The sequence below is a fragment of the Acipenser ruthenus genome, chromosome 38 (genome assembly GCF_902713425.1).
Source record: "Acipenser ruthenus chromosome 38, fAciRut3.2 maternal haplotype, whole genome shotgun sequence".
Taxonomy (NCBI): domain Eukaryota; kingdom Metazoa; phylum Chordata; class Actinopteri; order Acipenseriformes; family Acipenseridae; genus Acipenser; species Acipenser ruthenus.
Window position 1 is genome coordinate 6,856,565 of NC_081226.1, and position 27,208 is coordinate 6,883,772.

At 45.6% G+C, this 27,208-nt stretch overlaps 1 protein-coding gene across 1 annotated transcript; it reads left to right on the forward strand.

Annotated features, from left to right (window-relative positions):
- Nucleotides 1–330: 330 nt before the first annotated feature.
- LOC117433919 (zinc transporter Slc39a7) lies at nt 331–23,441 on the forward strand. The gene is made up of 8 exons (XM_059009215.1): nt 331–512; nt 12,001–12,436; nt 13,391–13,559; nt 17,190–17,267; nt 20,306–20,434; nt 21,687–21,809; nt 21,918–22,114; nt 22,607–23,441. Exons 2-8 carry the CDS (start codon nt 12,005–12,007, stop codon nt 22,856–22,858), a joined length of 1,380 nt encoding a protein of 459 aa, XP_058865198.1. The 5' UTR covers nt 331–512; nt 12,001–12,004; the 3' UTR covers nt 22,859–23,441.
- The last annotated feature ends 3,767 nt before the right edge of the window (nt 23,442–27,208 follow it).

A 27,208-nucleotide genomic window follows, 5' to 3' on the forward strand; every position in this document is an offset into this window, starting at 1 on the left:
TGAGCAATAAGCGCCGGGCCACTGTCTGTGTAAGTTGAGCTGAGGGAACTGTCAGTGTATCAATAAAACGCAGGAGTATTAACACAGAAGCAAACTGAAACGGAAGAATATTGGCAGCACCCAGCAGCACACAAATAAAACAACAGCCATATTTTAAAAAAATAATAATAATAATTGTCAGCGTCATTTTTGTGAGGGGCTGTGTTAAATCGGTTCAGTTAATTAACTTCCGCCCCGCATCCGCATCCCATCGGGGTTTCTTAAAAAAACAACCACCTTCCTCAGAACTCTCACGATATTTTAACTTGTCTTTGAATGGGGGAAATGCGTCGAGCTGGTAAACCACGCGAGAGTTGCTTTGTTGCTCTGCCACGTCTGTGTTGTGCCGCAAAAAGCAAAGTGAGCTGACAGAAAGACTAGGAAACAATAAACAGACTAAACATCACTGAGCCCAGATTACCAAAGAGGAGACGAGGACGTGTTGACATCGCGACGGAAGCAGGACGAACTTGGTAAGTTATTGCATTTAAATGTGGCGACGCTTTTTTGTAATTTACCCAAAACAAAAGTAACTGTCCCTGAATTACAGTACAGGGAAGCTCTCTGTGATGACAACACATTTTAAACACTGTACATTTTATCCTTATAAAAGTCACCGAATAATCCAAATCATATTCATTACATGTTGTGCAAAATGAATCCTTTGACTTTAACAGCTGGAATGTATGGTAGACAGAACCACTGTTCAGACAGTGCAGTCAGTAGCGTACTCGTACAGTATCGCCACATGTCTTTTGTCTAGTTTACTCGTACAGTATCACGACATGTCTGATGTCTAGCATACCCCTACAGTATCACGACATGTCTGATGTCTAGCATACCCCTACAGTATCAGGACATGTCTGATGTCTAGCATACCCCTACAGTATCACGACATGTCTGATGTCTAGCTTACCCCTACAGTATCAGGACATGTCTGATGTCTAGCATACCCCTACAGTATCACGACATGTCTGATGTCTAGCTTACCCCTACAGTATCAGGACATGTCTGATGTCTAGTATACCCCTACAGTATCAGGACATGTCTGATGTCTAGCATACCCCTACAGTATAACGACATGTCTGATGTCTAGCTTACCCCTACAGTATCAGGACATGTCTGATGTCTAGCATACCCCTACAGTATCACGACATGTCTGATGTCTAGTTTACTCGTACAGTATCACGACATGTCTGATGTCTAGCTTACCCCTACAGTATCACGACATGTCTGATGTCTAGTTTACTCGTACAGTATCACGACATGTCTGATGTCTAGCATACCCCTACAGTATCACGACATGTCTGATGTCTAGCATACCCCTACAGTATCACGACATGTCTGATGTCTAGCATACCCCTACAGTATCACGACATGTCTGATGTCTAGCATACCCCTACAGTATCACGACATGTCTGATGTCTAGCATACCCCTACAGTATCACGACATGTCTGATGTCTAGCATACCCCTACAGTATCACGACATGTCTGATGTCTAGCATACCCCTACAGTATCACGACATGTCTGATGTCTAGCACACCCCTACAGTATCACGACATGTCTGATGTCTAGCATACCCCTACAGTATCAGGACATGTCTGATGTCTAGCATACCCCTACAGTATCACGACATGTCTGATGTCTAGCATACCCCTACAGTATCACGACATGTCTGATGTCTAGCATACCCCTACAGTATCACGACATGTCTGATGTCTAGCACACCGCTACAGTATCACGACATGTCTGATGTCTAGCACACCCCTACAGTATCACGACATGTCTGATGTCTTTATTATAATTTACTCTACATTTGTGGTATTTGAAATTCCTAAATAAATAAAATAATGCACACATTATGATGTGATAAACTATGCATATATGATCCTCTCAGGTAATCTGGTGCCAAGCCATTTAGTGCTTTATACTGTATGTCAATAAGTCTTATGAGTTCAAGTGCAAGAAACCTGAGACACGGGGTTGCCAGATGCTACTTATAAAATCCCCCTTATTGGTGAACCAATCCCCCCCATTTACACAATACCCGTATTGGAAAGGGGGTGTTGCAATGCACAGATATCTGTTGCATAGATACTATTTACCCTCCTAGGATAAAATAATAATAATAATTTAGGTGTTGCTGCAGTTAACTAAAATATTAGGCGTCACTAAGAAGGTTTTCAAAGCAGTCCTCATTGCTAGACATGCTAGAAATGTGGCTTGTGGATTTCTGGATGTCACAAAGACGGCCGGAGTGGGTGGCGTCAGACCAGATGCAGGAAATAAACAGACAGAGAGATGTTGTTTGGTGGAGCTGAGCGAATGGTTTCGCTCAGCATTTAATAAAACAGAACAGAAAATAAAAGGTTGTAGACATACAAAAACACAGGGCACGGCACTACACGCCAAAATAAATAGACAGACAAAACGAACTAACACTTAACAAACGGTGCACGGAGACAAACAAACACGGTGTGAACAAACACTTATATTTACGATCTTATTTATTTTAACTCCTCTCTCTCTCTCTCCTGTTCTCCACTCTCGAACACCCAACCCCGACTGAGTGCTACGTGTCTCTATATATACTGTTGTGCTGGGATTCAATTACTAATTAATTATTCACTTGAATCTCAGCACGTGAATTCATTCTGTGCAACCCCGTGCTCACATATTACATTTAACCAGCACGTGAAGTGATTTGTGCCCTCCTCGTGCCTAAATATAAATCTACACTTTTTAAATACACGTGAAACACAGACCCGTTTATATCCCGTGTACCAATCTATACACCAACATTAACACACACACGCAACATACAACACATAACACACAATTGCACACAGGGGCGGGGCACATTGCCACACTGGAGCATATGTGTGTGGTTGGCTGAAAGCTCCTGCAATCTTATCCCCTCCACTACCACTAACATCCAGGAGGCTTCCTAGTGTTTCAACTTGAAGGTGATTTCTCAGCTTTGTCTGGCACCATTTATTTATTTATTTATTTATTTATTTATTTATTTATTTATTATTATTATTAATAATAATAATAATAATAATAATAATAATAATAATACATAACATAGTACAGAATTTCTCTGAAAATATTTTCTGTAAATCAAGAGGAACCATACAAAACCTACATGTTATCTATTTACTATATTGTTGAAGCTGACAGCCTGGGAACCTTCAAGAAGCTGCTTGATGAGATTCTGGGATCAATAAGCTACTAACAACCGAACGAGCAAGATGGGCTGAATGGCCTCCTCTCGTTTGTAAACTTTCTTATGTTCTTATATATTCAATGCAGTGTGCGTGTGTGAATGGTGGAGGAGTCAAGTGTGAGGCGGGATTTATGGTAAAAGGCATGAACTACTGGCTAGTGCAGTAGGCCATCACTGTCAGAAGGCAGGGTTTGTATTTTTAAAAGATCATGAGAACACTATGGTTAAGTACTAAGGAGCTCACTACAGAGGACATACAAGCCCCCATTTTGAGCTGAAACCCCCTATTTGAAAAATATTTCCCCCTATTTTCCCCTCATGGCTTTGATTTCCCCCAATCTGGCAACCCTGTTGAGAAATCCACCTTTTGATATTAGTAAGACACTCTAGTAAGACTCAAATAGCAGTGCCGGCAGCATGTTCTATATAAATATAAAGCTGTGTGTCATCAGCATAGCAGTGACTATGTACACTGTGTTTACGAAGGATCTCACCCAGTGGAAGCATACACAAGGAAAACATATGGGACCAGGGTTAGAGCCCTCTGGGACACCAGAAGTAACAGTAGATAATCCTGATAGACTCCCCTAAAGAAACACAGTACTGTCGGTTAGTTAGAAACAACTTGTACCCGTTTAGAGCAGCTCCAGTCAACCCAACCCAGCTTTTAATCAAACTCAATTTTAATCAATTAAAATGACATGATCCACTATGCCACCTCGCCCCCCTATAGGAACCACAGCCAGCAGAGGAAGGTTAAAGGCTGGTCTAGTGCATTAACATTAACCCGCTGCTCAGCCTAACCCCCAGATTGGAACCCAGGCCAGCAGAGGAAGGTTAAAGGCTGGTCTAGTGCATTAACATTAACCCGCTGCTCAACCTAACCCCCAGATTGGAACCCAGGCCAGCAGAGAAAGGTGAAAGGCTGGTCTAGTGCATTAACATTAACCCGCTGCTCAGCCTGACCCCCAGTTTGGAACCAGACTTCCAGAGCCAGGTGGAAGACAGAACTTGATTTGCAGACAGGCTGCTTTCCCGCAGGCGATCTCTCCAGACTGCATGATCATATCTGAACCAGTCCACGCTCCTTCTTGTATTTGTGTTCTGTTTACAGTGAACACTAGAACCTTTACTCCCTTGTTTCCACATCCCGAGCAGAGGGCTGGGCGACTCTACTGAGTGCTTGGAACCCTTTTTATTATTCATTTTAAGTTGAAGACCCAATTTTAAGTTATTTTTTAACACATGGCTTTTGAGTCAGATGGCTCTTAAATGCAAAATATGTCTCGATTTAGAGGAGAAGTATCCCATTTAAATCTGTAAAAGACTTGCACTATTAGTATAAGGTACAGTCAAAATGCAACAACGTGGATTTCATATCAAAATGTTTAAGCAAAATAACTACAGTCAGCACTAGGATATATGACACTCAAATACATGTCAGTCACATTTTACCAAATCAATTAAATCAATTCCCATTATATATATATATATATATATATGTGTGTGTAACAAGTTGATGCACTTACCCGTCACACGCGATTTCCCACTCCGTCACCTGTTTTCTGATACAAAGCCCATCTCTAGTGTTACAATTTATTTGATTATCCACCACAGCCCACTTCTTTTTCCTCTTGCATGCCTAAATCAGTCTGTCTTTATTGTGCAGTTACACAGCGCTTCCTCCACCTGACAAAAATGAAGCACTTGTCGCATCGCGTTTGGTGTGTAGCGGCCCTTAGAGTCTGCATGCATCAGTAAGTCATTCACCACTCTGACAAGGGCAGTCTCTGTACTGTGAGTACATCGAAACCTGACAGACTTTTCAGAGACATTGCTACTGTCCAGAAATCTGGTGAGTTGTTTGGCTACTTCCTTTTTCAAGAACTTTGGCTAAGAATGTCAAGTTAGAAATGGATATAAAATTACTCAAAACAGTATCTGTCTATTTATCTATCTATCTATCTAGCAATACATTTGTCTATCATTAGTAATGATAGTAGTAATAAGAAGAAAAAGAGAAAGAAGAAATGACATGCGTGGTGCCTGTATCCTGTAGGCTGTAAATGCCATCTCTAAGACCAATAAACAAAATTGCATTTCCAACAACATTTACTACAGTGAACTCCAGAGTGTGTTGGTAATATCCCATGCTGCTGTGCACTGTGTATCTGCTCAGTTCATTCACTGCAGCTCTAGTAATAGCCATGCTGCTGTGCACTGTGTATCTGCTCAGTTTCACTGCAGCTCTAGTAATAGCCATGGTGCTGTGCACTGTGTATCTGCTCAGTTTCACTGCAGCTCTAGTAATAGCCATGGTGCTGTGCACTGTGTATCTGCTCAGTTCATTCACTGCAGCTCTAGTAATAGCCATGCTGCTGTGCACTGTGTATCTGCTCAGTTTCACTGCAGCTCTAGTAATAGCCATGGTGCTGTGCACTGTGTATCTGCTCAGTTCATTCACTGCAGCTCTAGTAATAGCCATGGTGCTGTGCACTGTGTATCTGCTCAGTTTCATTGCAGCTCTAGTAATAGCCATGGTGCTGTGCACTGTGTATCTGCTCAGTTCATTCACTGCAGCTCTAGTAATAGCCATGGTGCTGTGCACTGTGTATCTGCTCAGTTCATTCACTGCAGCTCTAGTAATAGCCATGGTGCTGTGCACTGTGTATCTGCTCAGTTTCATTGCAGCTCTAGTAATAGCCATGGTACTGTGCACTGTGTATCTGCTCAGTTCATTCACTGCAGCTCTAGTAATATCTCATGGTGCTGTGCACTGTGTATCTGCTCAGTTTCATTGCAGCTCTAGTAATAGCCATGGTGCTGTGCACTGTGTATCTGCTCACTTCATTCACTGCAGCTCTAGTAATAGCCATGGTGCTGTGCACTGTGTATCTGCTCAGTTTCACTGCAGCTCTAGTAATAGCCATGGTGTTGTGCACTGTGTATCTGCTCAGTTTCATTGCAGCTCTAGTAATAGCCATGGTGCTGTGCACTGTGTATCTGCTCAGTTTCATTGCAGCTCTAGTAATAGCCATGGTGCTGTGCACTGTGTGTCTGCTCCGTTCATTCACTGCAGCTCTAGTAATATCTCATGGTACTGTGCACTGTGTATCTGCTCAGTTTCATTGCAGCTCTAGTAATAGCCATGGTGCTGTGCACTGTGTATCTGCTCACTTCATTCACTGCAGCTCTAGTAATAGCCATGGTGCTGTGCACTGTGTATCTGCTCAGTTTCACTGCAGCTCTAGTAATAGCCATGGTGTTGTGCACTGTGTATCTGCTCAGTTTCATTGCAGCTCTAGTAATAGCCATGGTGCTGTGCACTGTGTATCTGCTCAGTTTCATTGCAGCTCTAGTAATAGCCATGGTGCTGTGCACTGTGTATCTGCTCAGTTCATTCACTGCAGCTCTAGTAATAGCCATGGTGCTGTGCACTGTGTATCTGCTCAGTTTCATTGCAGCTCTAGTAATAGCCATGGTGCTGTGCACTGTGTATCTGCTCAGTTTCATTGCAGCTCTAGTAATAGCCATGGTGCTGTGCACTGTGTATCTGCTCAGTTCATTCACTGCAGCTCTAGTAATAGCCATGGTGCTGTGCACTGTGTATCTGCTCGGTTTCACTGCAGCTCTAGTAATAGCCATGGTGCTGTGCACTGTGTATCTGCTCAGTTTCACTGCAGCTCTAGTAATAGCCATGGTGTTGTGCACTGTGTATCTGCTCGGTTTCACTGCAGCTCTAGTAATAGCCATGGTGCTGTGCACTGTGTATCTGCTCAGTTTCATTGCAGCTCTAGTAATAGCCATGGTGCTGTGCACTGTGTATCTAGAACATAAGAACATAAGAACATAAGAAAGTTTACAAATGAGAGGAGGCCATTCAGCCCATCTTGCTTGTTTGGTTGTTAGTAGCTTATTGATCCCAGAATCTCATCAAGCAGCTTCTTGAAGGATCCCAGGGTGTCAGCTTCAACAACATTACTGGGGAGTTGGTTCCAGACCCTCACAATTCTCTGTGTAAAAAAGTGCCTCCTATTTTCTGTTCTGAATGCCCCTTTATCTAATCTCCATTTGTGACACCTGGCCCTTGTTTCTTTTTTCAAGTCAAAGAAGTCCCCCGGGTTGACATTGTCTATACCTTTTAGGATTTTGAATGTTTGAATCAGATCGCCGCGTAGTCTTCTTTGTTCAAGACTGAATAGATTCAATTCTTTTAGCCTGTCTGCATACGACATGCCTTTTAAACCCGGGATAATTCTGGTCGCTCTTCTTTGCACTCTTTCTAGAGCAGCAATATCCTTTTTGTAACGAGGTGACCAGAACTGAACACAATATTCTAGGTGAGGTCTTACTAATGCATTGTTTTAACATTACTTCCCTTGATTTAAATTCAACACTTCTCACAATATATCCAAGCATCTTGTTAGCCTTTTTTATAGCTTCCCCACATTGTCTAGATGAAGACATTTCTGAGTCAACATAAACTCCTAGGTCTTTTTCATAGTTCCCTTCTTCAATTTCACTATCTCCCATATGATATTTATAATGCACATTTTTATTGCCCGCATGCAATACTTTACACTTTTCTCTATTAAATTTCATTTGCCATGTGTCTGCCCAATTTTGAATGCTGTCTAGATCATTTTGAATGACCTTTGCTGCTTCAACAGTGTCTGCCACTCCTCCTATTTTTGTGTCGTCTGCAAATTTAACGAGTTTGCTTACTATATCAGAGTCTAAATCATTAATGTAGATTAGGAATAGCAGAGGACCTAATACTGATCCCTGTGGTACACCACTGGTTACCTCACTCCATTTTGAGGTTTCTCCTCTAATCAGTACTTTCTGTTTTCTACCTGTTAACCACTCCCTAATCCATGTGCATGCATTTCCTTGAATCCCTACTGCGTTCAGTTTGAGAATTAATCTTTTATGCGGGACTGCTCAGTTTCATTGCAGCTCTAGAAATAGCCATGGTGCTGTGCACTGTGTATCTGCTCAGTTTCACTGCAGCTCTGGTAATAGCCATGCTGCTGTGCACTGTGTATCTGCTCAGTTCATTCACTCCAGCTCTGTGTTTGCACATTAGGAGGAGACAGTCTCCTTGGTGTCTTCTTGAAAAGGGAACCGGATGTTTGCTTTGTTGTTTCCACCAGGATGTTCTATCCTGGACACACATTTGTGATACAGCACACAATTCATTAAGACTATTGACAATACAGTCCAGGGCAAACAAATATAACATAGCACCGCTGCAAAAGGGTTGGCCGTGTTAATTAACCCTGTGCTGCCTACGGGGAATGACCATATTTGGTCATAAATATGAACCTAAGCGCTTGTAGTTTTGGAACCTTAAATCAGAAATTAAAACCCAATACACCTCCCAAAGAATTATCCAAATATTAAAAATTTCCAAGTGTTATATAAAAAAACTTAGAGGATATTGTAGCTGCACAATTTTCCAAGGATTTCACATCTGAAATCAGAATTGAGTGAAGTAATGTTAAAACTTTACAATGCATTAGTAAGACCTCATCTAGAATATTATGTTCAGTTCTGGTCACCTCGTTACAAAAAGGATATTGCTGCTCTAGAAAGAGTGCAAAGAAGAGCAACCAGAATTATCCTGGGTTTAAAAGGTCGTATGCAGACAGGCTAAAAGAATTGATTCTGTTCAGTTTTGAACAAAGAAGACTATGCGCGATCTGATTCAAGCATTCAAAATCCTAAAAGGTGTAGACAATGTCAACACAAGGGACTTTTTCAACCTGAAAAAAGAAACAAGGACCAGGGGTCACAAATGGAGATTAGATAAAGGGGCATTCAGAACAGAAAATAGGAGGCACTTTTTTACACAGAGAATTGTGAGGGTCTGGAACCAACTCCCCAGTAATGATGTTGGAGTTTTGCAAAAAAATTGCTGAAATAAATAATTGTAGACATGTGTTTCTTGTAACTTCTTTTCCTCATCCACAAAAGCAAAACTTTTGCTTCAAAAGATTTTTCCTATAATTTGTTTTTGAGAAATTTCTAGAAATTATACATTTCCATTGGGGTATGTAAACTTTTGATTACAACTGTACATCTGTAATTTGAACAGAAAACACCTGAGTTTTATATTGTGAAATATTGTTACATATTTTCCTTCCACATCGTCTTCAACTCAGCATCACTGTCTCTGCTTTCGTGATCCTGCGCACACGGCTCAACCTCCTCATCGCTCCCGTCTCACAGTCCATGTGGCTGCCATGTATTTATTGCAATCCAATAATAAAATAAAGATAAACAAGCAATCAATTAAATGCTGTGCATGTACTTCAGATCGCTGATTGTTTGTCGCGGTATCTCACTGTCTTCACAGATAAATAGGCCAATGGGGAGGGATGGCAAAAAAATAAAACACTTTTGCATATAAAAAAAACTATATATATTTTACTGCATCATCATTCACACTGGTGTTGCTTTAAAATAAGCTGCTTTCAGGAGACCTCACAGCTGTTCATCACTGTGAGACAGAGCACTCTCCATTGCTTTTGCCATTGCCTGACATGAAGTTTTTGCTGCAGCAGAAGAAAAAGGTGCTTTTCATTTTAACCAGAGCTCCATTTCTTTTTTTTAACTCTTTACACTCAGCCCTGTTTCCACCTGTTTTTCACTGTTTTCATTTATGTATGTTTAACTAGTAGTTTTGTACTGCCATAAAATGCCCTTTCATATTATGTAAGTTGCAACAGGATCAGGCATACTGTTATGTGGTAGAGATGAGAATATATGTAAAAAACAAAAACGCTTTTCCAAAAAAACCACGTGTTTGGTCACTGCTATATATATATATATATATATATATATATATATATATATATATAGATATATATATATATTGTAATCATAGATGGCTAAAAAAAACAAAAAAAAACCCTGCACTATTGAACCTCAATATGAAATGAACATGGGGGAGCTGAGCTTCTGTCGGTACCGCCCCTTTCAGTCTAGCTGCTACAAAAGACGAAACCGATCTGTGAACTCTGTCACATGATGAGAGGCTTAACGTCAGGCAGTCGTAGTTCTGGCTAGGAGTACCGCATACACACACTGAATACGTCTTTGGAAAGCCCAGAGTCTGTACTTTTAAACAAGCCTGTAATATGTGCGTAACTTTCGGTACGCTGGCGCCCCAAAATGAATGGGGCTGAGTTTTAAGAGTTAAAGCGAAAGTCATCGCTTGCAAAACAACACCTAGATACACTTCATATTATATTTCTTTTTTCAAAACTGGTACTCACTGCAGTGTACTGAGTTTCTATAATGCTTAAAAGATAGCGGCCGAGAATCACGTACGAGAGAATAAAATCTTGCGGCACTTAAAATATCCAGCACTACTTTTGTTTTTATTTATTTATTTATTTATTTATTTATTTATTTATTTTAACCAGAACTACTCAGAATGCAGCTCATAGTGCTTTCATCACTGACACCCACTTCCTTATAGACTGTTGTAGCGTTTCAGGCATTCTAAATTGGGTGAAAAATACAGTAGCTTGGTGTCTTAAAATATCTCTGCGGGATTTTCCTGCACTGAAAGTTGCAGATATGCGGGAACAACTTGGAAAATGTGCGATTCCTGCGATCCCACACTGAAATTCAAGCCCTGTTGAATAGACGGCAAACCTTGACGTACGCAGGCATGGCATGGTACTGCAGATGCTCTTTCATTGACGTACATGCGTACGCCCTGGAGCTGAAGAGGGTAACGGTTCATTTTGAAACTCCAAAGAGGTGCAGACTATGTACAGTCAGTTTTCTTCATTGTGCAAAATGTACATGATTGCCAGGAATACAAGCCTGTCGTCCTGCTCTGCCCTAGCCGGTGTGCTTTTATATTTACATTGAATACACAGAGGGGCGTACTTACAAAACGGACTCGCTGGTGATCAGGATATGAACAGCAAATCAGATGATAGTTAACACTTGAGCAGGAGAAGAAGAGCACGCCCACTGCTTGACTTGGCAGAAATGCTGTAAATAGCCAGGCAGGGCCTTCAGTGCAGTTTCGTTGATGAACTTAAATAATGTTATGATCTATACGTCACAAAAATGTAATTATTTAATCGATTATCAAGTATTTATATTGATGTAGATAATGAGGAATGGAATCGATAAAGATAACGATTTTTAATTTAATCATAGCAGCCCTAATGTTAACTCTCTAGACTAGCCTACCTTTCTCTTGAGACCTGGGTTCCAACAGTTTTTGACTTTTGCCAGCATCCGATAATATCGCATTAAGAGACTTGGGACCATGTTTACTGTGATCGGGATGGTAGGTATTTGGTAAATACATTATACCTTTCTTTATATTCGTTCCATCAAAAGTTCTCAATTATAAATACAGTATTTTAAATGTATAATTCCCACGATCAGCTGGTTTATTTATTTGCTGCTTAATGGCAATTTAGACTCCCATCTGAAATCTATTCTAAGGTGTGATTTACACTGCACAGTGAACTCCCTCCCAGCACACACTCGCGTGTGCTACAGTACTCAATTGGACGAATTACTAAAAATATTTAAACAAAAACAAAAAATAAAATCGCTTGGGGCATATTTTACATTTTTCCAACAAATAAAGAAATAAAACAGTGCTGTGTGTAAGATATCCTCTTTACAACCCACAGTAATAAACATCATAATCATAATAATACAGAATGTATTCCAATTCCCCCTCTATAGGAAAATGTCTGGCGCTACCTCTCGCAAGACTAGGAGCCTGTGTTTGGCCATGCTGGTGATGTGCACTGTGATGGTGCAGCTGACATGTGCTCACGAGCACGGGCACGCTCACTCCCACGGGGGCCACGGGCACGCTCACTCCCACGGGGGCCACGAGCACGCTCACTCCCACGGGGGCCACAAGCACGGCCACGCTCACTCCCATGGCGGCCACGAGCATGGCCACGCTCACTCCCATGGGGGCCACGGGCACGACTGTGGTCACGCGCACCACGGAGGGGCCAGCAAGTGGAGCGCGGAGGCCAATCTGCCGCTGTATGAGGAGGCAGAGGGAGCCTCGCACCACGGCCACTCGCACGGAGCCACGAGCCAGGAGGAGCACATCAGTGCAGCGCCAATGAGGGAGAAAACAAACACCTTCGAACTGTGGACACAGGTAGGTGTGTGTGTGTGCAAACACTTGTATTGCTAAGTATTCTGGGTATGAGTGCATACCTAAACTCAACTCAACTGTTGACTCGCAGTGCTGGCTCAACGCTGCTTTAAAAGACTCCCTGACTCGGGGAGCTCGCGACGTAAAGCGGCACCTGCAGCAAGCGGACCTGTAAATAAGAACGCTTTCTTTATATAAATCTGAGATACAGATTGCGAGGAATGAAAATCTTGTCATCCATCTTCATTCAACAAAGCGTTACTGACTACCCGCAAACACTGACAGCCTATCATGTCTAACTAGCCTGCTTGATTTCTTTGAGGATGCAACATCGACAATCGATAATTGAAAAGCATATGACATGGTTTTAGATTTCCAGAAAGCTTTTGACAAAGTCCTGTATAAAAGATTAATTCTCAAACTAAACGCAGTAGGGATTCAAGGAAATGCATGCACATGGATTAGGAAGTGGAAAAGAGAAAGTACTGATTAGAGGAGAAACATCAAAATGGAGTGAGGTAACCAGTGGTGTACCACAGGGATCAGTATTAGGTCCTCTGCTATTCCTAATCTACATTAATGACTTAGATTCTGGTATAAGCAAACTTGTTAAATTTGCAGACGACACAAAAATAGGAGGAGCGGCAAACACTGTTGCAGCAGCAAAGGTCATTAAAAATGACAGCATTCAGAACTGGGCAGACACATGGCAAATTACATTTAATAGAGAAAAGGTATTGCACGCAGGCAATAAAAATGTGCATTATAAATACCGTATGGGAGATACTGAAATTGAAGAAGGAAACTATGAAAAAGATTTAGGAGTTAATTGTTAATTTTTGTACCTACTATATATATATATATATATATATATATATATATATATGTTTTTTTTGTTTTTTGGTTTGACTGTAATAATAACCCTAATAAACCCCCTGGTGCCCCCTCTCTCCCCAGGCTGTGGGCGCGACCCTGCTGATCAGTGCGGCCCCCTTCCTCATCCTCTTCCTCATCCCAGTGGAGTCCAACACCTCCCAGCACCAGAGCCTGCTCAAAGTGCTGCTGAGCTTCGCCTCCGGGGGGTTGCTGGGGGACGCCTTCCTGCACCTCATCCCCCATGCACTGCGTGAGTACTGCATCCCTCACCCCCCATACCCCAGGCACTGCGTGAGTACTGCACCCCTCACCCCCCATACCCCAGGCACTGCATGAGTACTGCACCCCTCACCCCCCATACCCCAGGCACTGCGTGAGTACTGCGCCCCTCACCCCCCATACCCCAGGCACTGCGTGAGTACTGCACCCCTCACCCCCCATACCCCAGGCACTGCGTGAGTACTGCGCCCCTCACCCCTCACCCCCCAGGCACTGCGTGAGTACTGCACCCCTCACCCCCCATACCCCAGGCACTGCGTGAGTACTGCACCCCTCACCCCCCAGGCACTGCGTGAGTACTGCACCCCTCACCCCCCATACCCCAGGCACTGCGTGAGTACTGCACCCCTCACCCCCCATACCCCAGGCACTGCGTGAGTACTGCACCCCTCACCCCCCAGGCACTGCGTGAGTACTGCACCCCTCACCCCTCACCCCCCAGGCACTGCGTGAGTACTGCACCCCTCACCCCTCACCCCCCAGGCACTGTGTGAGTACTGCACCCCTCACCCCCCATACCCCAGGCACTGCGTGAGTACTACACCCCTCACCCCCCAGGCACTGCGTGAGTACTGCACCCCTCACCCCTCACCCCCCAGGCACTGCGTGAGTACTGCACCCCTCACCCCCCATACCCCAGGCACTGCGTGAGTACTGCACCCCTCACCCCCCAGGCACTGCGTGAGTACTGCACCCCTCACCCCCCAGGCACTGCGTGAGTACTGCACCCCTCACCCCTCACCCCCCAGGCACTGCGTGAGTACTGCACCCCTCATCCCCCATACCCCAGGCACTGCGTGAGTACTGCACCCCTCACCCTCCATACCCCAGGCACTGCGCGAGTACTGCACCCCTCACCCCCCATACCCCAGGCACTGCGTGAGTACAGCACCCCTCACCCCCCAGGCACTGCGTGAGTACTGCACCCCTCACCCCCCAGGCACTGCGTGAGTACTGCACCCCTCACCCCTCAGGCACTGCGTGAGTACTGCACCCCTCACCCCCCATACCCCAGGCACTGCGTGAGTACTGCACCCCTCACCCCCCAGGCACTGCGTGAGTACTGCATCCCTCACCCCCCAGGCACTGCGCGAGTACTGCACCCCTCACCCCCCATACCCAAGGCACTGCGTGAGTACTGCACCCCTTACCCCTCACCCCCCAGGCACTGCGTGAGTACTGCACCCCTCACCCTCCATACCCAAGGCACTGCGTGAGTACTGCACCCCTCACCCCCCATACCCCAGGCACTGCGTGAGTACTGCACCCCTCACCCCCCAGGCACTGCGTGAGTACTGCACCCCTCACCCCCCAGGCACTGCGTGAGTACTGCACCCCTCACCCCCCAGGCACTGCGTGAGTACTGCACCCCTCACCCCCCAGGCACTGCGTGAGTACTGCACCCCTCACCCCCCAGGCACTGCGTGAGTACTGCACCCCTCACCCCCCAGGCACTGCGTGAGTACTGCACCCCTCACCCCCCATACCCAAGGCACTGCGTGAGTACTGCACCCCTCACCCCCCAGGCACTGCGCGAGTACTGCACCCCTCACCCCCCATACCCCAGGCACTGCGTGAGTACTGCACCCCTCACCCCCCAGGCACTGCGCGAGTACTGCACCCCTCACCCCCCATACCCCAGGCACTGTGTGAGTACTGCACCCCTCACCCCCCAGGCACTGCGTGAGTACTGCACCCCTTACCCCTCACCCCCCAGGCACTGCGTGAGTACTGCACCCCTCACCCTCCATACCCCAGGCACTGCGTGAGTACTGCACCCCTCACCCTCCATACCCAAGGCACTGCGTGAGTACTGCACCCCTCACCCCCCAGGCACTGCGTGAGTACTGCACCCCTCACCCCCCAGGCACTGCGTGAGTACTGCACCCCTCACCCCCCAGGCACTGCGTGAGTACTGCACCCCTCACCCCCCATACCCCAGGCACTGCGTGAGTACTGCACCCCTCACCCCCCAGGCACTGCGTGAGTACTGCACCCCTCACCCCCCAGGCACTGCGTGAGTACTGCACCCCTCACCCCTCAGGCACTGCGTGAGTACTGCACCCCTCACCCCCCAGGCCCCAGGCACTGCGTGAGTACTGCACCCCTCACCCCCCAGGCACTGCGTGAGTACTGCACCCCTCACCCCCCAGGCACTGCGTGAGTACTGCACCCCTCACCCCCCAGGCACTGCGCGAGTACTGCACCCCTCACCCCCCATACCCCAGGCACTGCGTGAGTACTGCACCCCTCACCCCCCAGGCACTGCGTGAGTACTGCACCCCTCACCCCCCAGGCACTGCGTGAGTACTGCACCCCTCACCCCCCAGGCACTGCGCGAGTACTGCACCCCTCACCCCCCATACCCAAGGCACTGCGTGAGTACTGCACCCCTTACCCCTCACCCCCCAGGCACTGCGTGAGTACTGCACCCCTCACCCCCCAGGCACTGCGTGAGTACTGCACCCCTCACCCCCCAGGCACTGCGCGAGTACTGCACCCCTCACCCCCCATACCCAAGGCACTGCGTGAGTACTGCACCCCTTACCCCTCACCCCCCAGGCACTGCGTGAGTACTGCACCCCTCACCCCCCAGGCACTGCGTGAGTACTGCACCCCTCACCCCTCACCCCTCACCCCCCAGGCACTGCGTGAGTACTGCACCCCTCACCCCCCATACCCCAGGCACTGCGTGAGTACTACACCCCTCACCCTCCAGGCACTGCGTGAGTACTGCACCCCTCACCCCTCACCCCCCAGGCACTGCGTGAGTACTGCACCCCTCACCCCCCATACCCCAGGCACTGCGTGAGTACTGCACCCCTCACCCCCCATACCCCAGGCACTGCGTGAGTACTGCGCCCCTCACCCCCCATACCCCAGGCACTGCGCGAGTACTGCGCCCCTCACCCCCCATACCCCAGGCACTGCGCGAGTACTGCACCCCTCACCCCCCATACCCCAGGCACTGCGTGAGTACTGCACCCCTCACCCCCCATACCCCAGGCACTGCGTGAGTACTGCGCCCCTCACCCCCCAGGCACTGCGTGAGTACTGCACCCCTCACCCCCCATACCCCAGGCACTGCGTGAGTACTGCACCCCTCACCCCCCATACCCCAGGCACTGCGTGAGTACTGCGCCCCTCACCCCCCATACCCCAGGCACTGCGTGAGTACTGCGCCCCTCACCCCCCATACCCCAGGCACTGCGTGAGTACTGCGCCCCTCACCCCTCACCCCCCAGGCACTGCGTGAGTACTGCACCCCTCACCCCTCACCCCCCAGGCACTGCGTGTGTACTGCACCCCTCACCTCCCAGGCACTGTGTGAGTACTGCAACCCTCACCTCCCAGGTACTGCGTGAGTACTGCACCCCTCAACCCCCTTCGGACCCCTGCGCCCCACACCCCTCACCCCTCAAGCACTGCTGTAAACACACTAAGACACAGAGAACAGGTCCCTGTCCCACAGACAGACACTGGGAGTGGGGTCACAAGGTTTCCATTTTTTTGTTTGGCCAGTATGCGTGTGAAAGTACTGAAAGTTGTGACTGTATTGAAGCAAATCTGATTGTGTGTCTCTCTCCTCCTCTCCCTGCAGAGCCTCACTCTCACCATGAGGAGGAAGGACACGCCCCCTCGCACACAGAGTCACATGGCCACGGCCACTCCCACTCAGGTACGATCCAGCTGTCAATCATCAATTTTCAAAACATAACATTGAAAGTAAAATCTAAAACACAAACCCTATTTTACCAGCCTGTACCATGATCTGATACACCCTGAGAAGCCACGGCTTAATTTCACAAAAGAACATAAGAAGAGTTTGAGACCGAGAAAAGGCTCGTCCTTTGTTAGCACACCATTCTCCCATACTGGGGGGGAACTCATTTAAAAGCACAAAGCAAAGGAAAAGATTTACGATTCTCCGGCCCCTTTATGCCGTTCCGCATGACCCCTTGGTAAACGATTGCAGCTGTCTTTACTGTCTGCAGCTGCTACATCATTTCCCTTCCAGGTTAATACGTTCCTGCAACAGAGTCTTACTTTCTTCCAGACTGACCGACTTCCCGTCCCAGGAAAAGAACTGTCAGGCCAGCCCGTCCAAAGCCTTTCCCTTTCGCTGCTTAGCGCCCTCACAGGTCGGGAGGGAGATTTACAACCAGAACTCATTACATTTCTCATTACATTTCTCATTACATTTCTCATTACGTTTCTCATTACATTTCTCATTACATTTCTCATTACATTTCTCTCACACCTGCTTAAAATATGTAAAGCTATCCATGGTAGCTACAAACCTCAGGAACAAGAATCTGAAACAATTTAAATATCCTGTATGGTCTAGATTTTACACAGGTGTGCGTTTCTACCTTTTTGAGAAGTGATGGCAGGGTTTTAGCTTATATGTGCGTTAGTATATATATCCATGTAAAGCATCGAGTGTGATACCTTTTTGAAAAGCTGAGTGTTTGTAGAACCTGGACATACCAAGGGTTACACTCTGATATTCAGGCAAATCTGAATTTACCCAACTAGAAAGCAAAATAAAGTTGAAAAAACTAAATAAAGGGTAACACTAACAGCAAAGTCTGATGCAATATTGAAAGCGTAACACATTAGCCTACACTAAACAGTTGGACAGTGTACTATCCTTACACACACGAGTTTATTTGTAACCGGGGCTTATTTCGCAAAACTAACATCTATTGAAAACTCAACAAGCAGAACCGGAGTGTTCCCAGACTCATGCACTGCAGAATCTTCATATCCGTGTGGAGAAGCTCGGAATCCAGGGGATAGTCTTCTCCTGGCATTCACTCCATCAACATCTTCTATAAAAATGTCTTCCACTGTTCTGGGTCTTTAGAAACGATTTAGAAACCCCTCCGGTAAAGAATTGAGCTTTGATGCCGTGGTCTACGGTAATCTCGAGTAAACACTGCAACCATAGATACTGAAATGCTGTACCGTGTCCAAAAAGTCAACTCTATTGGTTAGGAGCTTTAGTGAAATACATTTTGATTGGCTTGTCATGCCTGACGTATTCACCCAGATATTTCACTACAGTAAATGTTTTGTTTGTTGATGAACGTTGTGGTGATTTCGTATGCTGTCCGGTAATTCTTTGTACTTGTTGAACGCATTGTCGCTCTTGAACTACAGACCGGACTGACTGCTGTTTGATTGTCTGAAGTCTGACGAAGGTTTTTTATGCTAATTTGAAAAAAAAAATAACATGCTTGTCACAACACTGTGTGCAATTGCGTCATCAGATGAATTAGTCTGAAATTATAATGGGCCGTCTGCAAAGAGTTAAAGACAAATATAGCTGAGTATCATCCACAATGGAAGTTCACTCCATGTCTGAGGATAATGTCACCTAAAGGTAACATAATGAAAATAACAAAGGACCTAAAATGGAGCCTTGTGGAACACTGCAGACAACTTCAGAGATGTAATTATTTGAACCTGTCCTCCTAGCTCATGTCATTCAATCCCTGTATCAGCCTGGTGCCCTTCTCTGCACCTTCTCCAGTGCAATGGTGTCTTTTTTTGGAATGAGGTGACCAAAACTGCACACAGTATCCTAGGTGGGGTCTAACTGGGGCATTGTATAATCTTAGCATAACCTCTCTAGACTTGTATTCCACACTTTTTGTAATATAGCCTCACATTCTCTTTGCTTTGTAATTGCCTCTCCACACTGGTGAGATACTTTTACTGATGACTCAAAGTGTGTTGAAGTGGTTTGCAGTGCGCAGGTGTAGAGGAGATGCAGTGCTCAGTAATAACAAACACAACACAGTTCACGATCCAAACAGCTCTTTATTCAGATGAGTTTCTGGTAGCAACTATAAATAATAGTAACTGGGGTTCAGCCCCAAAATAATAAACCTGAATAGAATACACTTCACACAACACGATCACAAGTCCAGAGTGAGTGCTCGTAGTGTAGGTGATGAGATACAGTTATTGTGCACAGTGGTGAAGTGAAGTCTGGGTTTGGAAACTGGCTCCTAACAACAGCTCCCAGATAGTTTAGCTGTCAAATAATGACAAAAAAAACAATTACTAGACTTGACAAAACAAAACACAAGCACTCGCGGTTAGTACACTGGTTTTTCCTTTGTAGGTCTGTTCGTAACCATAACACAAGGAACAGATCGATTGGCCACATCCCCTGATATACCTTCAGTCCCGTCCCCTTCGGTAGCGAGTGCAATCGCGTATCCTCCAATCCATGACTGACACATCGCCTACTGCATTAAGGTGATGACTTCTGGTATTGTGACTCCGCCCCCTTTCTGGATGGCTGACTTCCAACTGACCCTGGAATGAACTACCAAACCATCCAGTCCGGGGCACACTGTTCCTGTTAAACTTCTCTCCCCAAAGGACCACACGAAATACAGCCCTTCTGCCTCTACCACATGCACACACAATGTGGTATAGCACTGACAGCCCCCTGATCGCAGCACCCCCTTGTTTTTAGGGGTGATCTCGGGATCGCCAGGCAGGGGTCACTGATGCAATCGGAGGGGTTCCAGCTGAGGCTCATCAGGCTGTTGGCTGGTGAAGCCATCCCGTTATTTAAGAAGGTGTTTTATATAGACCCCGATATTGATGGGGTACAAATTCTAATGCAAATTAATTTCGGATGTGCATATGTGTGAAAATAGATAATAATTGAGCACTCTCCCCCTCTCTGTGCAGGTGGTGATCACGCTCACTTGATGTCGGTGGGTCTGTGGGTGCTCGCTGGCATCGTGGCTTTCCTGGTGGTTGAGAAGTTTGTGAGACACATCAAGGGGGGCCACTCCCACTCCCACTCACACGCACATGGTAAGCCATCCTCCAGCCTCGCTTAAACCACTTTTAAACAGTTCTCTGCCATGCAAATGCATTCCTTATTCAGATCAAATGTGCAATTTTGAAAGAAACGCATGTGTGAACAGGCTGGCTGGTGGTGATGTCAGGCCAGGAAATGCAGCACACAGAGTGGTGAGTGAAAATGCACTGTTGAGCGTATTTAATAATAAATGAACAAATAAACAGGTTGAACAAAACGCTGAACAAAACAAATGGTATGTTGGCCAAAATAGACAGACAAAACAGACAGTGGATGAACCCCAAACAAGTATCGTGCTGGTTCTTCCAGCACGAGTAGCAGTTGCTATTCTAGATTAATTATTTCATTTTCTCTCTCCCGTTCTCCACTGCAAACACACCAACCCAGAGTGAGTGAAACGCTGCCTCCTTCATGCAGCTGTACCGAGACTCGATTGATATTCAATCATCAATTGGAATCTCTGTACATCTGCACGTGAACTAATTGTGCTCCCCGTGCTTCCATACTAATAACCACTTTAATCTGCACATGGTGATTGTGCAATCCTGTGCCTAAATAAATTACTTGTGATAACCCACACTTTGTGCACCAATACATACATACATACATATATAATAATAATATATAATATCTTTATTTTTTATATAGCGCTTTACAGAGGTAGGCTGTGATCTGACAACATAACAGACAACATAAAACACAAAATACGCACAGGACCGGGGCACCCCGCCACAGCATGTCATAGCAAACATGTGTTTTCAGTTTAAAACATGCTATCTGGTACTACACCAGGATACAAAAATCTGTTTGCAAGCCTTGCTTTCAGTTAGTGTTGCGCTTCCTGGGTCATTTCACCCTCGGTCAATCTTATACGTTGATGTATTTTGTTTGCAATAATTGTAAGCAAGTTATACCAGTCTAAAATAAAAGTAAACGAGTAACACTGAAAATGAACAGAACCAAAATGAAAGTTAATACTATATATACACATTTTAGATGGCAGTGGTTTGCTGCAGTATCTTCCATTCTCAATGCACTCGCAGACACAAGGGATGTTTGCACAAAATGCGCTTGGATAAAAAGGTCACGACAAGCTCCCAAGCTCCCCCCACGACCTGTTAAACAAACATTCGACAGCATCGACACGGCCTATACAGCACGCATGCTGAAAGAACCCCCTGGAACAGACGGAAACCTTGACGTGTGCACCAGCTGTATAACCAAGCCCCACGCTTGTCTTTGCAGAGGCTCCCCCAAAAGTGGAGGAGAAACAGGGGAGCGGTGACGAGAAGGAGGGATTGAGACAGAGGAAGAAAGCGTGTGCGGAAGAGAAGGAGACAGTCTCAAAGACAGTTGAGAGGAAATCGGGTGAGACTCAATAAATTGATGAAGGCAGTAGCTGAAACGCTTGTCTGTTTGACTTGGTCTCTCCTAGTCCCCCCTCAGTAACAGTGTTGGGGTTTGCCTCGGTTTCAGATATCAAGGTTTCGGGGTACCTGAACCTGGCCGCTGATTTCACTCACAACTTCACGGATGGACTGGCGATCGGCGCCTCGTTTCTCGTGAGCCCCGCGGTAGGCGCGGTTACCACGGTGACCATCCTGCTGCACGAGGTTCCGCACGAGATCGGAGACTTCGCCATCCTGGTGCAGAGCGGCTGCAGCAAGAGGAAGGTGAGAGATACTGTACCTGAGAGAGAGAGTGTGTGTGCGTGGGTGTGTGTGTGTTCATGCCTGTGTGCTGTATGAATAACCCTGTCTCTGTGTGTTTGTGTTAATTGCCAGCTCCTGGGGACACTGTGACAGGGACAGTCTGCTCTGTATTAATCCTTTATTGTATTGTATTGACCCCCCCCCCCCGTCTCCCTGTCCCCCAGACGATGTCTCTCCAGCTCTTGACAGCAGCGTGTGTCTGTATTGTATTGTATTGTATTGACCCCCCTGTCTCCCTGTCCCCCAGGCGATGTCTCTCCAGCTCTTGACAGCAGTGTGTGTCTGTATTGTATTGTATTGTATTGTATTGACCCCCCTGTGTCCCTGTCCCCCAGGCGATGTCTCTCCAGCTCTTGACAGCAGTGTGTGTCTGTATTGTATTGTATTGTATTGTATTGTATTGTATTGTATTGTATTGTACTGTATTGACCCCCCTGTCTCCCTGTCCCCCAGGCGATGTCTCTCCAGCTCTTGACAGCAGTGGGCGCTGTGACGGGGACGGTCTGCTCTCTGCTGGCGGAGGGTGTGGGGGAGGCGGCCACGGCGTGGATCCTGCCGTTCACCGCGGGGGGGTTCATCTACATCGCCACCGTCTCCGTCATCCCAGAGCTGCTGCACGACTCCAAACCAGTGCAGTCCTTACTGGAGATACTGGCCTTGCTCTTCGGAGTGGCCATGATGGTCCTCATCGCAGAGTACGAGTGAGAGCGCCACCTAGCGCACGGGACGAAGCGGTGCAACACAGGACCAAATCAGAAGGGGAACGCTTTGTTCTGAGTGGCATAAGCAAGTATTTAGTTGCTACGCAATTGCACAGGTGTGGTTCGTTTCCATGTTAACAGACCATCAATAGAAATGCCATTGGACTGCTTGTGTGTGTTACACTATTACACTGCTATTGCAATGCTGAGCTCACATTCCTCATGGATGTTGAGCTGTGTTTATTATTTTGCACATATGAAACAGCTTTGTAAACCAAGCTTATTGTAGTTTTGGAATCATGCTGTTATTGTGTCATTTGCACTTGGTTACATTCCCCAATGGCATGTCTATTGACTCTGCATTAACAGGGAACTGAGCTTCAATATGAGGGTCAATACTTATCAATTAAATAAAGCCTTACCAGATATTACACTCGTGTAATTGAGCTTCAATATGAGGGTCAATGCTTATCAATTAAATAAAGTCTTACCAGATATTACACTCGTATAATTGAGCTTCAATATGAGGGTCAATGCTTTTCAGTTTCTTATTTATGCCACTCAAAGAAAGTGCTGCCATCTGAAGCGGTGGGGGGTGGGGGGGGGGGGGGGGGCTTTTAAAGGGGTGCTCCATTTGTGGGGGTTAGTACACAAATACATAAGTTTTCAGTCATAAACTGTCACATATATAACTATAGACAATGAAAAAAATGTTCAGGTAATGTAAAATAGTGAGGTGGTTAGTACACAAATACAGAGTGAATGAGGGGGTTAGTACACAAATACAGAGTGAATGAGGGGGTTAGTACACAAATACAGAGTGAATGAGGGGTTAGTACACAAATACAGAGTGAATGAGGGGGTAGTACACAAATACAGAGTGAATGAGGGGGTTAGTACACAAATACAGAGTGAATGAGGGGTTAGTACACAAATACAGAGTGAGTGAGGGGGTTAGTACACAAATACAGAGTGAGTGAGGGGGTTAGTACACAAATACAGAGTGAATGAGGGGGTAGTACACAAATACAGAGTGAATGAGGGGGTTAGTACACAAATACAGAGTGAATGAGGGGTTAGTACACAAATACAGAGTGAGTGAGGGGGTTAGTACACAAATACAGAGGAGAGAGTGAGGGGGTTAGTACACAAATACAGAGTGAGTGAGGGGGTTAGTACACAAATACAGAGTGAGTGAGGGGGTTAGTACACAAATACAGAGTGAGTGAGGGGGTTAGTACACAAATACAGAGTGAGTGAGGGGGTTAGTACACAAATACAGAGTGAGTGAGGGGGTTAGTACACAAATACAGAGTGAATGAGGGGGTTAGTACACAAATACAGAGTGAGTGAGGGGGTTAGTACACAAATACAGAGTGAGTGAGGGGGTTAGTACACAAATACAGAGGAGAGAAGGAGGGGGTTAGTACACAAATACAGAGTGAGTGAGTGAGGGTTAGTACACAAATGGGGGAGCAGACACACAGAGATCTGAAACACAGGGAAAGGGGGAGCAGTGATAATGCTGTTAGTGTGAACAAGGGTAAGAAAATAGATTTATAAACCTTGGCTGGCACTCTTAAAATGGGGACCAGCAGTCTTATTGTTGGTGCTGATAAACCGGTTGAATCTGTTATCTTTGTGTTGTTTCTGTGTGATCCTGTTATTACAAACTCCCAAGCTGCCAATCTCATTCTCTTATTTTGTATTAAAAAAAGATGCTGAGTATTTTCTTTGTTTTATTAGTTTTTTTGTCTGTTTCTCTCAGATTGTGAAACTGTGACTCCTAAAAAATAAATTACTTTCAAATAAAAAAAGTTCCCTGTTAGAGTTTGAACACCAGAAATGAGAGCAAAGAGAAAAGGTCAAAGTAAGAAGGGGACCTCAGCAGTGCTAGAATCCCTGCATCTTCCTTGTCTCAGCAGTGCTAGAATCCCTGCATCTTCCTTGTCTCAGCAGTGCTAGAATCCCTGCATCTTCCTTGTCTCAGCAGTGCTAGAATCCCTACATCTTCCTTGTCTCAGCAGTGCTAGAATCCCTACATCTTCCTTGTCTCAGCAGTGCTAGAATCCCTGCATCTTCCTTGTCTCAGCAGTGCTAGAATCCCTGCATCTTCCTTGTCTCAGCAGTGCTAGAATCCCTGCATCTTCCTTGTCTCAAGTGCTAGAATCCCTGCATCTTCCTTGTCTCAGCAGTGCTAGAATCCCTGCATCTTCCTTGTCTCAGCAGTGCTAGAATCCCTGCATCTTCCTTGTCTCAGCAGTGCTAGAATCCCTGCATCTTCCTTGTCTCAGCAGTGCTAGAATCCTTGCATCTTCCTTGTCTCAGCAGTGCTAGAATCCCTGCATCTTCCTTGTCTCAGCAGTGCTAGAATCCCTGCATCTTCCTTGTCTCAAGTGCTAGAATCCCTGCATCTTCCTTGTCTCAGCAGTGCTAGAATCCCTGCATCTTCCTTGTCTCAGCAGTGCTAGAATCCCTGCATCTTCCTTGTCTCAGCAGTGCTAGAATCCCTGCATCTTCCTTGTCTCAGCAGTGCTAGAATCCTTGCATCTTCCTTGTCTCAGCAGTGCTAGAATCCCTGCATCTTCCTTGTCTCAGCAGTGCTAGAATCCCTGCATCTTCCTTGTCTCAGCAGTGCTAGAATCCCTGCATCTTCCTTGTCTCAGCAGTGCTAGAATCCTTGCATCTTCCTTGTCTCAGCAGTGCTAGAATCCCTGCATCTTCCTTGTCTCAGCAGTGCCAGAATCCCTGCATCTTCCTTGTCTCAGCAGTGCTAGAATCCCTGCATCTTCCTTGTCCGGCACGTCCTTTCATTTGCTTTATACAGGTCTCAAATGTGCAGTTTCAAAAGAAACACACAGTTATAGCAAATGTACATTGTAGGAACAATTATATAATACATATCATTTAGAGTTTTGTTTAACTTGATTAGTTTCAATGAACATATTATGTAAGTTTAAAGGTAGAGGAATTACTATGAACACACACACAGCGCAGACAAGAAGTTGAAATCAATAGCAGCAGTTTATTGAAATACAGAAATATAAAAGAAACCTTCAAAAGAAGTCTTCAAAAGTACACTTTAACACATCACAGCTCACAGCTCTCCCTCTACAGGAACTGCAAGGAATACAGGCTGCTAACTTCTAACAGCTTCCCTCATTCTAACAGACAATCCCTGAGCTGAAATACACTGTACCCTAAACATCACTTATCTAACACAGTCCCTGAGCTGAAATACACTGTACCCTAAACATCACTTATCTAACACAGTCCCTGAGCTGAAATACACTGTACCCTAAACATCACTTATCTAACAGACAATCCCTGAGCTGAAATACACTGTACCCTAAACATCACTTATCTAACAGGCAATCCCTGAGCTGAAATACACTGTACCCGAAACATCACTTATCTAACACAGTCCCTGAGCTGAAATACACTGTACCCTAAACATAACTTATCTAACAGAGTCCCTGTGAGCTGAAATACACTGTACCCTAAACATCACTAATCTAACAGACAATCCCAGAGCTGAAATACACTGTACCCTAAACATCACTTATCTAACAGAGTCCCTGAGCTGAAATACACTGTACCCTAAACATCACTTATCTAACACAGTCCCTGAGCTGAAATACACTGTACCCTAAACACCACTTATCTAACACAATCCCTGAGCTGAAATACACTGTACCCGAAACATCACTTATCTAACACAGTCCCTGAGCTGAAATACACTGTACCCTAAACATCACTTATCTAACAGACAGTCCCTGAGCTGAAATACACTGTACCCTAAACATAACTTATCTAACAGACAATCCCTGAGCTGAAATACACTGTACCCTAAACATCACTTATCTAACACAGTCCCTGAGCTGAAATACACTGTACCCTAAACATCACTTATCTAACAGACAATCCCTGAGCTGAAATACACTGTACCCTAAACATCACTTATCTAACAGACAATCCCTGAGCTGAAATACACTGTACCCTAAACATAACTTATCTAACAGACAATCCCTGAGCTGAAATACACTGTACCCTAAACATCACTTATCTAACACAGTCCCTGAGCTGAAATACACTGTACCCTAAACATCACTTATCTAACACAGTCCCTGAGCTGAAATACACTGTACCCTAAACATCACTTATCTAACACAGTCCCTGAGCTGAAATACACTGTACCCTAAACATCACTTATCTGACAGATGCAAGGTGTGTTACTAATAATCAATTGAGCAATTCTATCTGAATGTATTTTACAATTACATTATTTAGTTCCATGTGGGGAAATGTAACTGGAATTCTATTCAACCGTTCCTGGCGACTATATTTGTTGAAT